Raw genomic sequence first — 15,734 nt, forward strand, 5'->3', positions numbered from 1 at the left:
CAAGGATGAAGAGGCGGCTACCAAGGGCACCATCGGAAGTGGAAACTTTGCGACAACACCCGGCAACCTTCCTCCAAAATTTCCTCCCAGCAAACTCGCCCACAGTGCGGCAGTGAAGAGCAACATTAAGCACAAGTCAGAATAGGGATACAGTCACGCCCTTGTACAAGCAGAGGGCGTGAGGCCCAATAAAAGGGGGGCAAACTTGTTACGCCCCTGGCCGCCGACCCCAAGACACACACGCTGGGGGATGACGGCCTATGCAAGGCTATCAAAAATATCAAACACACACACAATATACACACAAAAAGATAAAAAAAGATCCCACCGGGAAAAAAGAGCTCAACGATAGTCAGGCAAAGATCTCCGAAAACATATCTGCATTGCATGACAGCCGAAAGCAAACTGGAATGTTTATATCTGGGCAGACAGGTACATTATTCCTGCCTACCGGACAGTAGTTACTGCCTAACCACCTTGTCCAAGAGTTTAACAGCCATTTCCAGCTTCGCCGTAAGTAATTCCTAAAGTGAAGGACCAAAGGTTTGTATATTGTGTAGAAACAATTCCCATTATGAAGAGAGAGTCCTAGAGCAGCTCTATAACCCTTGATGGCTGAAACTGAGTAGTTTCTCCCTACAGAGAAAGATGAAGTCCATTACTTGTTGAATAGAAGTTCCAACAGGAGAGAAACCCCGTTAACAACACCAATCACAGTAGACTGCCCATTTTCCTTGATACAGTAAACCCCCATATTCGCATTCTCACAGTTCGTGGAATTTTCTGTGGAACCTATCCATAACTTATGCGGGGGAAACTCACCCATTCATGGATTTTTTTGTAGATCAATATTCTGTATTTTTATACAGACGACCCTCATTAAGCCGAACATTGGATAAGACAGACACGATTCAAAGTAAAAAATAAGCCCTAAGAAGTTTCCTTTCTATAAACATTTATTATTCCTTTTCGTTCTCTCTTTGGCCCTCCTTACAAAATTATTCATGTTCGATTATAAAGGTAAATTGACTGTGCACAACAATTGTTGAGTAAAAAACCAAAATAATGTAAATGATAGGCTGTATTTTTCCAATACAAAAATTATAAAATTGGAGAGCATTCGACCGTTTGCACAACAGTCCTCTTCAGCCAACTAAATAAAAATACTTGTTTATCTTAGAATGGCAAACTGAAAAGAATTTTTGTGAGTCTTTTCAATTTGTCTTTTTAAGATAAACAAGTATATTTTTATTCAGTTGGCTGAAGAGGACCATTGTGCAAACAGTCGAATGTTCCCAGTTTTATCCTTTTTGTATTTTTGGAAAAATACAGTCTATCATTTACATTATTGTGGCTTTTTACTCATTATTTCCGATCACAATGTAGTGATGCACCACAGACCCTAATTGTTATCAAATACAACTGACACCGAAGAGGGTCAGCCGATCTAAAATGCGTAACGTTTGTCCACGCTGTTAATGAAGAAAAATGGTAGAGGGCGCATGCATCGACTACTGCCAAAACCCGTGCGCCATCGACTACCGCCAAAATCAAGAGTAAAACTCTCTGTTTATCTGGGCTACACCGCTGTGTTTTTTTTTGCTGTGCTCTATTCAGACTAAGTTTTTCGTCATGTCGTTCAAAAATCAGCCTCTTTGCAGTCTGTGGAGCATTACAGCTCTGCTGACTCAGAATAAGTTACGTACCATCTCCACCCTCCCCCCGTCACCTCAAGCTCATCCATCATCTACCAAAGGCAAGTAAAAAACTGTAATTTATATTTTTATTATACAGTCCTGTATTTATACTGTAAATACTCAACCAAAGTGCTTTTTACTTGTAACTGATTTAACTTGTAAATGCACTTTGTTTACATGTCAAAATGACATGAAAGAGAGAGAGAGAGAGAGAGATTGCCAGTTCCCATTATGGAGCTTAATACAATCATCATTTTTATCATCTTTTATATTTCATTAAAGATATACAGTAGTAGTAGAGTGTACAGTCGATGCATTTTTAAGAATATCCACCCTCCATGCCCAAGCTCTCCCCTTCACCCCGCCACCCCAAGCATAAAACCCTCCCACTTTCTTGATGTTACTATATGGCTGGCAGTGCTGTCTTTATTGTGAGCTAAACTGCCTCTGCCCATCTCCGGATGGGTGGAGGGTGGGGTTAACTTGTCTGGGATCTACCCTCCTGGGATGAGCGAGTTAAGGAGCGACGCTTACATAGAAATAATGAGAGATTTTTATGGAATTTTTATATGTTATACATATATATAAGGTGATGTTCCAGGAAAAAATTTGAGTGATCGGATGATTATTTTGGATTTTATTAAAAATAAAAAATAAATAAAAAACGATAAAAAATGATTCACCTCCTTCATTTTTAGAGCTATTGCAATGCGGCTTCATACACAGAAAGTTATATCACAGCACTGAAAAAAATAATGGGAAGAGTTTTTCTACTTTTCCTTTTTTTTGGATGGGTGGAGGGGGGGCTTTTACCTTTGTATAATTTGATTATCACTGGTTCGTCAACCTAAGAAAAAGAGAGAGCCCCAAACAAATATTCGTCTTTCTTTCCTCTTTCCAATGGTATATTTAACTTTAAAATTGGCCTAAAAATAAAAATGTAGTTTAGAGCCTCTTTGAAGTGCAAAATGAAAACTGAGAAAAACAACCGTAAAGATCAACAAGTGGTTTTTTTGGCACTAGTGGAAAAAAAACAGCACCTTATCGAGCATTATTTTGGTTGATTTCTGGCTCCAGGTCACCCCTTCCTTATAAATTTTCATTATTCATCTTTACTATGGGGTTTAATCAAGTACCACCTGACTCATTGTTGCCTTGTTTGAAACTAAGAAACTAGAAGTTTAGTAGCTACCAGGCTGATATTCTCGACTCATTTTCAGTCGTTTTTCAGTTGTTTGGTCTTTTGGTCTTATTAGTTTGATTTTCAAGCCTTTTGTCTCTCATATGAAGAACTTCTTCTATACTTTCATTTTATGCCAAACAGATGTGTTAGCAAGTTGAATTTCTCATATATTAAGTTGTGTTCAATTTCAACATTTATCTCACTGAATTGATGGTGCTGAGATTTTCCATTGCTAATTCGCTTTGCTGGGGCACTAACTGTAAACCTACACGATTGGCACTTCATTAAAATATCAGTATCGCATCTATTGGCAGAGAATTTACCTGAACTTTACCCCTAAAATTTCCCACCTTGCACCTAATAATTGACACTATTTTATCTAACCGATTTGATATAATGAACTTGTCATCATATACTCCCCTTTTCATCATCCTTTATTCATTTCATCAACTGTGAGCGTATTTTTGAAGGTGAAAGTATATAGATTGTATTTAGAGTTACTGGATGTAAAAAATGACAGCAAAAAACACCGCAAATAGCGAAAAATTGCTCAGAGTAAATGTGTCCCACCACCCGCTTTCAACGTATGGTGGCAATCCTGTCTCCTACCACGCATTCACCAAGGAACAAGCCATTGTTGTTGCCAGACACTGCCAGACGTTTTAGGAGATAATTTGATATAAAAATCAAAATAATGAATAAATTAGGCGAATAAATGTTGAAAAAATGACAATAGTCATTAGAGCCAAACGTCAGCCCTACCTCACCGTGTGGGGCGAAGGCCCAAAACCCCATCAATTTTAATATTTCGAAAAAATGATTTGGTCATGTGATAACGAAGGTGTTGCTCATGTCTTACGGCCATTTAACCATTTTTTTCAAATTTCAAAAATATTCATAAAAAATCTAAGAGTGCGCTCCCCTTAATACAGAGAGAGAGGGAGAGAGAATTACTTTGTGTTGTCCTAAAGCGAAAGCTTTCAAAAGTGTGTTGATAGAACAGTTGTACAACAATAAGTACCAATTTACAGGTTCTAGAGCTTCCTTTAGTTACTGAATGAACGACCTTTCGATGTTATTAGCGTCAAGCCAAACAACAACTGATATCGATCAATGTTATTAGTGTCAAGCCAAACACCAACTGATATCGAGAGTCTGAATAAGGCATCTACATTTGCAGCCAATCATCAAACATTTTTTTTCGGTGTTTTATTCTTCATTTTTCATCTTTTATTATGGGGTTTAATTCAAACGTTTCCACATTGGTTTATTATTCATACTCTTAATAAAAATAATGAAATACAGTATATTTATAAATATTTAAAGGTACAGTATACATATTGAGTATCGCCGCTTAAGCCAGACTATCGGCTAAGGCAGACACCCTGGCCCCCCCTATTAGTCCGTCCATTATCAACAAGGATCTGAACACTGTATTTTCATCATGATTAATACTGTACTGTACCTACATATACTTTTATGATAAAATAATGATTTACTATACACTAATTTTCATATATTAATATTAACTTTAATAAGATTAATAACAAATATAAAAATAATAATTTCTCTCTCTCTTAGGCATGAGATGTATGTTTATTTGTTTTGTATGATAAATAAATGATTTACTAATTTTCAAATATTAATAATAATGTCAACAGCAATAATATCAATTCATTAAAGAAATCACTATAGTGAATTAGTAAGATTTAATTTATAAATTAATTAATTATATAAAATTTCAAAGAAATACAAATTGACCCGTAATCTTTTGCAAACCGACTTGGAGAGGGGGAGGGTGGTTGTCAGATATGTTCGTTGCAGATTTACCTAACAGCAAGGGTTGGGTGGTGTGTTGGGTCCCTTGTTGGTTAATCATCTGAATGGTTTCTTCACTACAAAGGATATACTGAAAAACCTCTCTCTCTCTCAGGAAAAGATAAGAATTTTTATGGTATGTTTATTTATTTTATATAAATAAATGATTTACCTAATAAGTATTAATTTTCAAATAATAATAATAATAATAATAATAATAATAATAATAAAAATAATAACATTTTGTTGAAAATAATGGCAGTTTTCAACTAATTAATCTTATTCTGGGTTTTTTCAATTCTCCTGACAGTTAAGTTTTTCTGGTTCAGCTAGGTTGTTGAGTAGCAATTTCAATATTCAAAACTGTGTCTAAATTAAACGGGATATTTGTCAAAACATTGTTTTATGGAAATATATTTTGCTTATATCTTGTACACTGTATAGTCTAAAAGTTTGAACCATCAATGTGGCCGTCGTCAGGACGTCGGTGAAGACGAACTAAATGAGTAATGGGATAGATCAGCTTTTAAAGTATATGAGAGGTGGGCGGGGTCAAATTCAGTGCTGAATTACTGTATTTGACGCAAGACAGACCATCGACGACTTTTTAATAAAAAATTGCCTAAAAAGAAACCCCTCAGTCCTATGTAATAATGTACTCAAAATGTACCCTATTTTGGCATATAAAAGCTATACAAGAAACATCATTTAGATGTTGTAGCCAAGTCCTAAACATTCAAGGTGATGGTCCTGAAACATTAAAAACCAAAATGTTTATTATAAAATATTTTTCATTAAACACATCTTACCATTCCAAATTAGACAAATACTGCTAGTATTTTAATCAATATCTAGTCGTTATTATCGATATTTTCATTAAAAAAACCCAGTGTTAAGATTAATCAATTATCGTTAGTCTAACAAACATGCATCAAAGATTCCACATTTACAGACTTACGTTTAGTATTCATTTTTGCAACCTAGGAGGTGATTATCTCGAGAACTTTTAATGATAACAAGACACTGCTCCTCAGTTGGTAAGTTGGCAATTCCTGCTAACAAAAATCTCTTTGAATGTTGCATAACAAATTTTGGCTTTCTCCTTTACCTTCAACTGGTGGTCCACAATTCCTTATACTTCTCTTTATTTATAATAACAAGGAAAATTGAGTTGATACTCACGTAACTCGTGGAATGTAAACTCTTTTAAGAATAATAACATGGCTTTGTTCAGTTAATCAGCTTTCAGCATATGCAGATCCAGAAACATTCGATCGTAATAAATGGCTGATTGTATAATACATATTTTGATAAATATAAATATGGTAAATAACTTGCTTTATTAATGTTTTTTGTTGATTCTGTTGGTAGAAGAAATAATATGCATATGATAACCTAATACTACTGTTTTTAAGGGGAGAAAAAGGATATGAGCATAGGCTAAGGAAACCTTATTTTTTTTCCCTCAATGTCCTGCTGAAATTGGGGTCCACTCCTATGCAAAGACATAAATAAAATAATATTCAACACGGTATTATTGGAGGCCCTGTGGCATTCCTTCTCATTCTAAGCTGCATTTTGTGTCAGATGGTCTGTTTTGCATACAAGGGCTGCATCGCTGGGAAAGAGCAGGGAATTTTGATAGGCACTTCTGCTGTATGATGAATCCTGGTCGATGGTCGCGTTGTGTGGGGTGCTTGTTGTGGGTCTCCTGGTAGCTGTAGGAAGAAGAAAGGTCTCTTGCATGATGTTCAATGATGGTCTTCCTTTTCGTTTATGCAAGGTTTCCAAGAGGAGCAGTTGGCGATGGTCTGATGATTGATCTATAATGTATGATGCTTAGGGATAATGTCTTGTTTAATTCTCTGGTTTGGGCAGTTTTTTAAATGACTGGTTTGATTGCTCCTTATTGGGCATGATCAAACACTCTCTTAAAAAAACATCGTTGTCATTCCGATTAACTGCAAACATCCTCGGACGGGCATAGATAAAAATTAAACTAACATTGGTTTTTGAGAGGGTCCTGCTGAATTGGCGGCAAAATTGTTCTTCATCATCAAACTGCTTGTTTTTCGGTTCTTGTAATAAATTACATAATTGACCTTCTCAGGGTCAGTGGTGTTGACGCCCCTTCTATGATTTTTCGGAGGGGTGTGTGTGTGGGAGGGGAGCAGATCAGCCTCACATGCAACAACAGATGTGAATACCAGTCCTTAGGTATGTAGTGAAGTGTTGTTGCCAAAACGTCCAATAATAGTAATTATCATTCCAAACCTTTATAACAAAATACGCCATCGTGACAGTACAAAGTAGTTGCCATAACAAATTCCGAAGGTAAAAACAAAGAAGAAAAATTGACTTATTGAATAAAATCCATAAAATCACATTTGAACTAATAAAGAAAAAAAAAAAATAAAAAAAAAAAATCATACATTCTGCAAAGTCCGATTGAGCTAGCAGTTACCATGCATGCACGAATGAGGAAAACGTCTACATATGTATGTGTTTAGGGAGAAAGTCTTTGAAGCTGCTGGTTTGGGTACATCGCTCTACCTGTATAGCTATGAAATATGGTTTGTATTATATTAATAACTATCATAAATCATGATCAAAATTCATGTAAATTCTAACAAAAAAACGTTGTTATAGTAATAGAATTTATTGTTGCAGGTTGATCATGCCCCTAACAACGCCTGGAAGAAAATCTGGAGCGCTCAGGTGAAAAATTACCATTAACCTATAAAGCACCTGAAGGAAAACCTGACGGAATTGGTAAAAACAAAAATTTCACTCAATCTGTCTCTGTTTGAGGTCTGTCAAGAGGGTAGGGGTTTGATTTTGAGTAATAACTTTCCTGGGGTCAAATATACATACAAATATACATGCATATATATATACATACATACATACATATATATATATATATATATATATATATATATATATATATATATATATATATATATATATATATATATATATATATATATAGGTAGTCCCAGGTTTACAACACAATTGTCCTGTGCATTAGTACGTTCCAAGGTTTCAAACTGGATGCTTTTCAAATATATTAATCAGAAATAATTTCCCGGTTTCTTAGTAATATGTTCGGGGTTACAACATGTCGTAAATGCGATCCGATAGAAGAAATATGGCTCCAAAATGCCAGAATAATCCAAATTTGGAGTTTTTTTTTATGAAAACTCAATAAAATGCAGTTTACATCATTTTCAATACACCCAAAGCATTAAAAGTACAGTTTTCTTAGGATTTTTACAGTTTCCAACGATTTTTATATTTACGGCGTACATATAAACGGAACCCCAATCGTAAACTGGGACTGCTGTATATATATATATATATATATATATATATATATATATATATATATATATATATATATATATATATATATATATATATATATATATATATATAGATAAAACTCACAAAGTCGAACAATGTTCTGAGCACTGGGTGCTGCGAGGGCTTTCGACTGTCTGTTGTCCTTTACTTAATCAGTAAAGGGCGACAGACAGTTGAAAGGCCTCATGGAGAAATATGGCTCCAAAATGTGCTTTCTTTTGGAGGTTCATGGAAAACTTATCTTTATTTATATATTCATCACCCAAAGCCATTTTTCATGATTCAGTTACATACACACACACACACACACAAACACATATATATATATATATATATATATATATATATATATATATATATATATATATATATATATTTATATATATATATATGATATATATATATATATTTATATATATTATTATATCTATATTATATATATTATATATATATATATATTATATATATTATATATATATATATATCATATATATATATTATATATATATATATATATATATATATATTATATATATATATATATATATATATATATATATATATATATATTTATATATATATATATATATATATATATATATATATATATATATATATATATATATATATATATATGTATGTATATATATATATATATATAATGTATAAGCACCTCACTGAGTCTGGCACATTTTTGGTCACAATGATAAACATTAACAATTATCTGAACTGAGGCACAAAATAAATAAAATATCCCCAAGAAAACTGCCAAGTCTCAGCAACCTAATCAAAAGCTATAAAGCACAGACATGTTCACTTTTCAGCAGCCAAACAAGAACACTGACTGAAGGATCACCAAAGTGAGTGGCAGGGACTCCACCACCAACTTACCTCTAGGTACCCTGTAACAGTCTGCACAAACAAACCAGCTTGTCCTTCAAATATCCTTTTGCATACAACAAAGGTTTGTATACTTCATAGGAACAATCCCACTTAAAAATTTAAAACTGAAAAGATACATTTTTTCTTTTAAAATAACAGCTGAATTGTCTTCAGAATAAAATAAAATTAAGTAAATATGAAGGAAAACTAAAAACAACTTACTTAACTTTCGACGAATAAAACTGTTTCTGAGTTGACTGAGAATAATACAAATAAGTACTACTACACAAACACTTATAACTATAACTGTCATTAGAAAAAATATATTTTGCCAGTGACTAATCCCTGCTTCTTTCAAGTCACTGTTCTGATCCTTATCACTATTAGCACCATCACTAATATTTACATTGGGCAATCTACTATTTCTATCACCAAAATCACTTAATCCAAGCACTGACTTGTTAGCACCACTGGTATGACTAACACCATCACTTTTCATCTCTGAATCCAATTCTGAAACTGCCAGTGATTTAACATTGTGTTTTTTGTGACTGGTATGAACTCCACTCTTGTGGCGATGACGGTGCTTGGAATGGCTCTTTCTATGTTTCCTATGATTACTTTCACTATTTGGTAAATTGCCACTTGAACTATTCCTAAAAGTTCTACTAAACAACAAACTATCTTTATCCCAGTCATAATCATGGGTCTTCTCAAACTCGGAAGACAAATAAGGTTTGTTTTTTCTAAAACTAGAAGTTTGTCTTTCATGTCCATGTACATCACTGCTGGCATTCTGTACAGATGTGGGTGTGGAGAGGGTGATGGGGGCTTGAGGTCCATTATGCTGTGACAGATTCGGGAAGAAATTAATAGCTGGAGCACAGACAGCATCCCGGTACACATAGCATGGAACTACAACTACCAAAGGATCTTGGCAGCGAGTACATGGCACACACTGGCCGTCTTGACTATTGTAGAACTCCTGGCCCTTTTGGCAGGATAAGCCTGCACAAACACAGCACACCATCCAGGCAACACACACTATCAACACCAGCAACCACCACCCTCTTCCTACCATCTGCAAAAGTAAAAAACAAAAGCTCGAGTTAAATATGGACCACAAATAACACGGAACAAATTCATAATGTTAACAATTACAAACCATTCAATTCTTAATTACAGTATCTGTAACTGCATATTATAACTGTATGCTACAGATCTAATCGAGAAGCATAAACACTCCCAGTGCTTCCCCCCAAAAACCAATAACAATTTTTTTCTATTGACAATTTGAGAATATCATTACATGGGGCAACCAAGTCCTCAACAAAGCAAATAAGGGGAATAAATCTTTGTTTTACACTTACACATTACAGACTTTGGGGTCTATTTCCTATTCTTGCTCCTGTCTGATGTGTGACCATGGAGTACAAAATACTACACTTATTTGACAGCGATTTGCTTACCATAACATGCTGAAATTATTTTGAAAACATGAGAACTAAATCCACAGGTTTACATACAATAGTGTGGAAGATAAACAGGAAGGCTCTGATAAGTCTTGGCTTGAAGTCTTAAACTATGTCTTGATTTTTAAAATGACAAACTGTGCAAAATACCACAGTATTACATACTCCTTTGTTTAGTATGGTATAAGATTAAATTTTTGTCTAATAAAAATGACTTTTTCATAATAAAATTAAGTTTCATATGTACTTTCCAAGTATTTACATAGCTATAGTTCCTAACTCGCACAGCAGCCTTTATTAAAGAAATCGAGGCAGCACTTCCATTGTTTAGTGACAAGCCCTGCCCACTAACGGGAGTACTGGAAACAACTTAGCAGAAAACCCCATTCTGTTTGTGACCTTATGTACACAAGAGGGGAGGAGGGCAGGCTTCAATTCTGTAATTACTTGGTAAGTATATATGAAACTTAATTTTATTATGAAAATGGCATTTTCATATAAGTAACTTACCAAGAAATTACATAGCTGAATCCCACATTGAATATCAAATCATGGTAATGACTTTAAAACAGAAAATTTGCTAGGATAGAAACAATGCTACTGCAGGTGAATACTGCCTCTGGTTGGTGCTCATCTTAACCCATAGTGGTGTGGCGGTTGAGCCATGGGTCACCTTTACTTAAGTGGGAGCTTTGTAGCGGAAGATAGGCCTGATCACTGGCAAAGCATACACAAGTGCCCTTGCCCTGGGCACTGTACCAATATAAAAAACAACCAGACAATGCTTTCACCTACACTGAAAACACCACAACCCATCTACTGAGACTGGTGGGTACTCCAGATACATTGTACCCCCTGGCTCCAGAAAATTCGACACCTTACTTCAAGGTGAAGAGATAGTAAGAGAAAAAGAGAGATTTCCATGCTTCCTTCCCCAATACCATGCCAGCCACTGTTAATGGTCCCAAATTACTGCAATTTTTAAACAGTTTCAACTTCTTTCAAATAGTGAGACGCGAAGATCGATTCACACTTCCAGTAGGCCGATTGCAGAATGGAAGTGAGGACATATGTGCCTGAAAACTAATAAGGTAGAGACTGACCTGATGTCAAGAGTTTTCACTTTAAAAGGAGGCAAAACATCCTCCTGAATCTGAGAATGCACCTCAGAAAGAAAGTCTTTGACAAAGCAGGACAAAGCATTCTTAGTCAGATGGCGAGACGGGTTCTTGACAGGGCACAAGAGGTTACTGGATGGTCCTCTGGTCTTCTCTGTCCTGCTCAGGAAATACCTTAAGGCCCTAGCAAGACAAAGAGCTCTATCTTCTTCCTCAGAGCCAAGGTATCCGTTAAGGTCTTAATGGAGAAAGAACAGGGACAGGGCTTGGAAGGGTCCTCGTTCTTGGCTAAAATCCAAGGGTAAAGTAGCAAACTGCATCTCCTTGTGAAAACAAAAAACCTACCCTTTATCGATGGCTTGGAACTCGCTAATAAGTTAGCAGTAGCCAATGCCACAAGGAAGATAGTCTTCTAAGTAAGGTTTCTCCGAGAAGAGGAATGAAGGGGTTCCAAAGAGTCCTGTCAGCCACTTCAACACTATGTCCAGGTTCCAGAGACCAGATCTTCCTTTCTTTGTTTAGATGTATCGAAGGACTTGACGTGATTCTTAAGATCTGGGACTGATACAAGATTCTGGACCCCTGTGTTTAAACAATGAGCTAAACACAGCTCGATGCTCCTTAATGGTGGAGGACGAGATTCCTAGATCTCCTTGGATAAAGAAGGAAATCTGCAATTTAGTTCACAGACGTCTCAGGAGAGATGATGAGTCTGAGACACCAGCTTCGGAAAATCGCCCATGTAGCCTGGGAGACACAGCTATGAAATTGATGCCTGCTTCTTGCAATAGCCTCTGCAGTGCATCTTGAAAATCCTTATGCTCTGACAAGCTTCCAGACAGTCTTAAGCCTGTCTGGGCAAGAGTGGACAACTCTTTGGTATCTCTTGAGTAGACAGTTTTTTGGGGAAGGAGTCTTGGAAAGTCCACACACAACCAGCAGGTCCTGGAACCATTCTTTCATGGGCCAGAACAGTGCTATAAGAGTCATAGTAACGTTGTGATGAGCCCAAGACTTGAAGGGCGGAAAGGCATAGTGGTCCGAGTGGGACCAGTCTTGTAGTATGGCATCTGTTGCCCATGCTAGAGGGTCTGTGGCCTGAGAAAAAACGAGAGGAAGGCTATGGTTTCTTGTGGTGGCAAACAGGCCCAACGTTGGCCTGTCTCATAGTATCACAGATTCCAACAGACCAGGGGATCTAAGGTCCACTTGGAGGTAAAGACCTACTTTTCAATGGCTCAGTTCGTCCGCCAGAATATTTAGTTTGCCCTGAATAAATCAAGTGACCAGACTCACTTGATTTGATCTGTCCACAGTAGAAGGTCTCTTGCTGTCTGGCAGAGAGAAAATGAGTGCCACCTCGCTTTCGTATGTACGTTAGGCTGTGGTATTGTCCGAATGGGCAACCACAGTCTTTTTGTGAACTAGGGTCGAGAAGCACGGAAGCCTTAAGTGAATTGCTTTCAGCTCTCTGACGTTAATGTGAAGGTTCTGTTCTTCTGGAAACTGCATCCCGGAAACTTCCTGGTTCCCCAAGAGGAATCCTCAACCTAGAACCAAGGAGTCTGAATAGAAGTCTAGATCTGGGCTCAAAGGATGAAGGGCTTTCCTTCTGAAAGTCTACGTTTGGACTGCCACCATGCCAATCTGACTTGATCTCTGGGTTGATGGGAAACTCATAGGTGTCTGGCTGTTTCCCTGTCCCAGTTGGCCTTGAGGAGGAACTGCAAAACTCTCATGAGAAGTTTGCCTAACTTGACAGAGTCCCCAGCAGGCTCATCCACTGATGGCCTGAGCAAGGCGAAGGAGCTAGAACTTGTGGACTGTTTGAAGACAGATGGCGATTCTCTTGGCAGACGGAAAAGCCCGAAAAGTCTGAGAGTTGAGACTCATCCCCAAAATAGAGGAACTCTTGCGACAGGGCCAACTGGAACTTCTGAAGGTATGTGATAATTCACAGTTCCTGAGGGAGGAGATGTTCAAGTCCTTCGTGCACTTTTCCACTGAAGGGGATCGAAGAGGCAAGTCGTCAAGATCTAGAATGACATTTATGCCTATTAAATGAAATCATTTAGCTATAGGAGCAGGGATTCGTGTGAATGGGGCACCTGAGAAAGTTTCCTGGAAGATGAACCTTAGATACTTCTTGGAGTCTGGATGGATGAGGAAGTGGAAGCATGCATCCTGCATATCCAAGGTTATCATCCAATCGCCCTGGTGAACTGATTAATGGACCGACTAGTTCATCTCCATCTGAACTCCATCTGTCAGACGAAGAGAATGAGGGCCCTTATGTTGAGGACTGGTCTCCAAACCCCGACGATTTAGGGACTACAAAGTGACGGCAGTAGAAGCGCTCTGAGTTGATGTCCTCGACTTCTTCTATGGCTCTCTTCTGAAGAGAAAGGAGACCTCCTCAAAAAGGGCCAAAAGTTTTTCCGAGCCTCTTGAGTAGGGTGTCAAAACGATGGGAGAAGGGACCAAAGGGTGGGTTTCCATGAATAGAATGGAGTTACCCTCCCTTAGAACCCTAATCCACAAATGTCCCTCTGATACTCCACTTCTCCCAAAAACTCGAGAAGACTGGCTCCCACTTGTGCATGAGGTGCTTCTTCCTCACTTCTTGGGCAAGGACTTCACCCCTATTGATAGTTCTGGCCGAGAAGTGGACAATGGAGTAGGTCCTAGACTGGACTTGGGCTTACTCCCATGAAAGGGATGTTGCTGGAGAGGAGAGACCATCTTAGGAACAAACGCTAATGAATCCTAGGGGCATTTGGAAGAATGCGCCAGAAGATCCTAAGTCGACTTCTATTGGAGGTCCAACTTCTGGGCCAGAGTGACTCCTTCAGTGGAACAAGAGCACCAAAAAATCTTTTTTCTTCAAAACTCCCAAAGAGAAAAGAGCTGCAAGTTCATATGAACCATCCCTGATGGTCTTGTCTCCATGAGAAAGGACTCCTAGCCAGTCCGAGACAAAGTCTCCAACTAAATCATACAATCTTCCATCTTCTTGGCTAGCACTCTCACCATCCAGTCCAAGAAACTGAAAGCTTCATTTTCGCCGACGAAAACACCGAGTGTCAGGAAGGAGCTTCCCGGAGGAGTAGGAAAGAAACCTTCTATGGATTAAGCACGAGGGAGGAAAGACGAAGGAAGCCTTACCTTGCTCTCTCTTAGCAGAAAACCAACTGCAATCTCCTTAAGTGCCTTCCTAGAGGACGAGGAAAGCACCACTGTGGGGAGCCTAGGTCTGTCATCTGGATGGCTCCCCATCAGGAAGGCCGAGGTAGGTGAGACCAGGGGCTAGCTGGAGCCAAAAAGGGATGTAAAACTTGCCCGCAAATACTGAAGGACAGCTGCATAAGCTAGGAGAATCGTGGTCAGAAATGGGAGCTCGGGAGTTGGTGCTGGGCGCTTGGGAGCTGGCACCAGGTGCTTGACAACTGGTGCCAAGCGTTCGGGAGCTGGTTCCGGGAGCTCGAAACTGGCGGCGGACGCTCAGAAACTGGCATCAGGAGGAGAAGGGCGCTTAAACGAAGATACCGTGTACCTGAAAGGGATCACTGGGCGCTTGGGAGCTAAATACTGATGCCCAACAGAAGTGCATGCAAGAGAGAAATACTAGGCTAGGGTAGAATTCTAGGCTAAGGGAAGCTCGTTTCTCTGCTCTAGAGGCCGCTTCCTTTTCTCTCTCTCTCTAGCTTGTTCATCATTACATTTAGCACGAGTTTTCTCCCTACTATATTTCTGCCCACTACATTTACTGTAAATTGTATGAGAATCATATTAAGAATTGATAAATCCGATTTGCAACTTTCACTGCAATGGCAAAACTAGGTGAACCTGAATCAGATAAAATATAACCCAAAGAACTAGAAAAAATGACCTGAAAGCTATTAAAGCTTGAAGGCTACTCAAATAAGCAATAATACTTCACCAAAATCCAGCCATACAACCAAAAATCAGTAAACAAAAGCTGCAGCAAACCCCCATTGTTACTCGAGAGCCAACAGAGACACAAGGTTTTCTGCTAAGTCATTTCCAGTACTCCCGTTAGTGGGTGGGGCTTGTCACCTACATTACACAGTCAAAGTGCTACGGCGATTTTTTAAATAAAGGCTGCTGCGTGGGTTAGAAACTGTAGCTATGTGATTACTTGGTAAGTTACTTATATGAAACTGAAGCATGAAGCATT

The 15,734-nt window shown here is 37.9% G+C and overlaps 1 protein-coding gene across 2 annotated transcripts in view; it reads right to left on the bottom strand.

The window, feature by feature from the left end:
* Positions 1-15,734, bottom strand: part of wgn (wengen) — a 109,677-nt gene that overhangs the window by 79,707 nt on the left and 14,236 nt on the right. For both annotated transcript variants that reach the window (XM_067095979.1, XM_067095980.1), the window contains exon 2: positions 9,169-10,027. In XM_067095979.1, coding sequence (XP_066952080.1) covers positions 9,169-10,027 — 859 coding nt within the window. The remainder of the gene's footprint in view (positions 1-9,168; positions 10,028-15,734) is intronic.

Source organism: Macrobrachium rosenbergii, chromosome 52 (genome assembly GCF_040412425.1).
Source record: "Macrobrachium rosenbergii isolate ZJJX-2024 chromosome 52, ASM4041242v1, whole genome shotgun sequence".
Lineage (NCBI taxonomy): Eukaryota > Metazoa > Arthropoda > Malacostraca > Decapoda > Palaemonidae > Macrobrachium > Macrobrachium rosenbergii.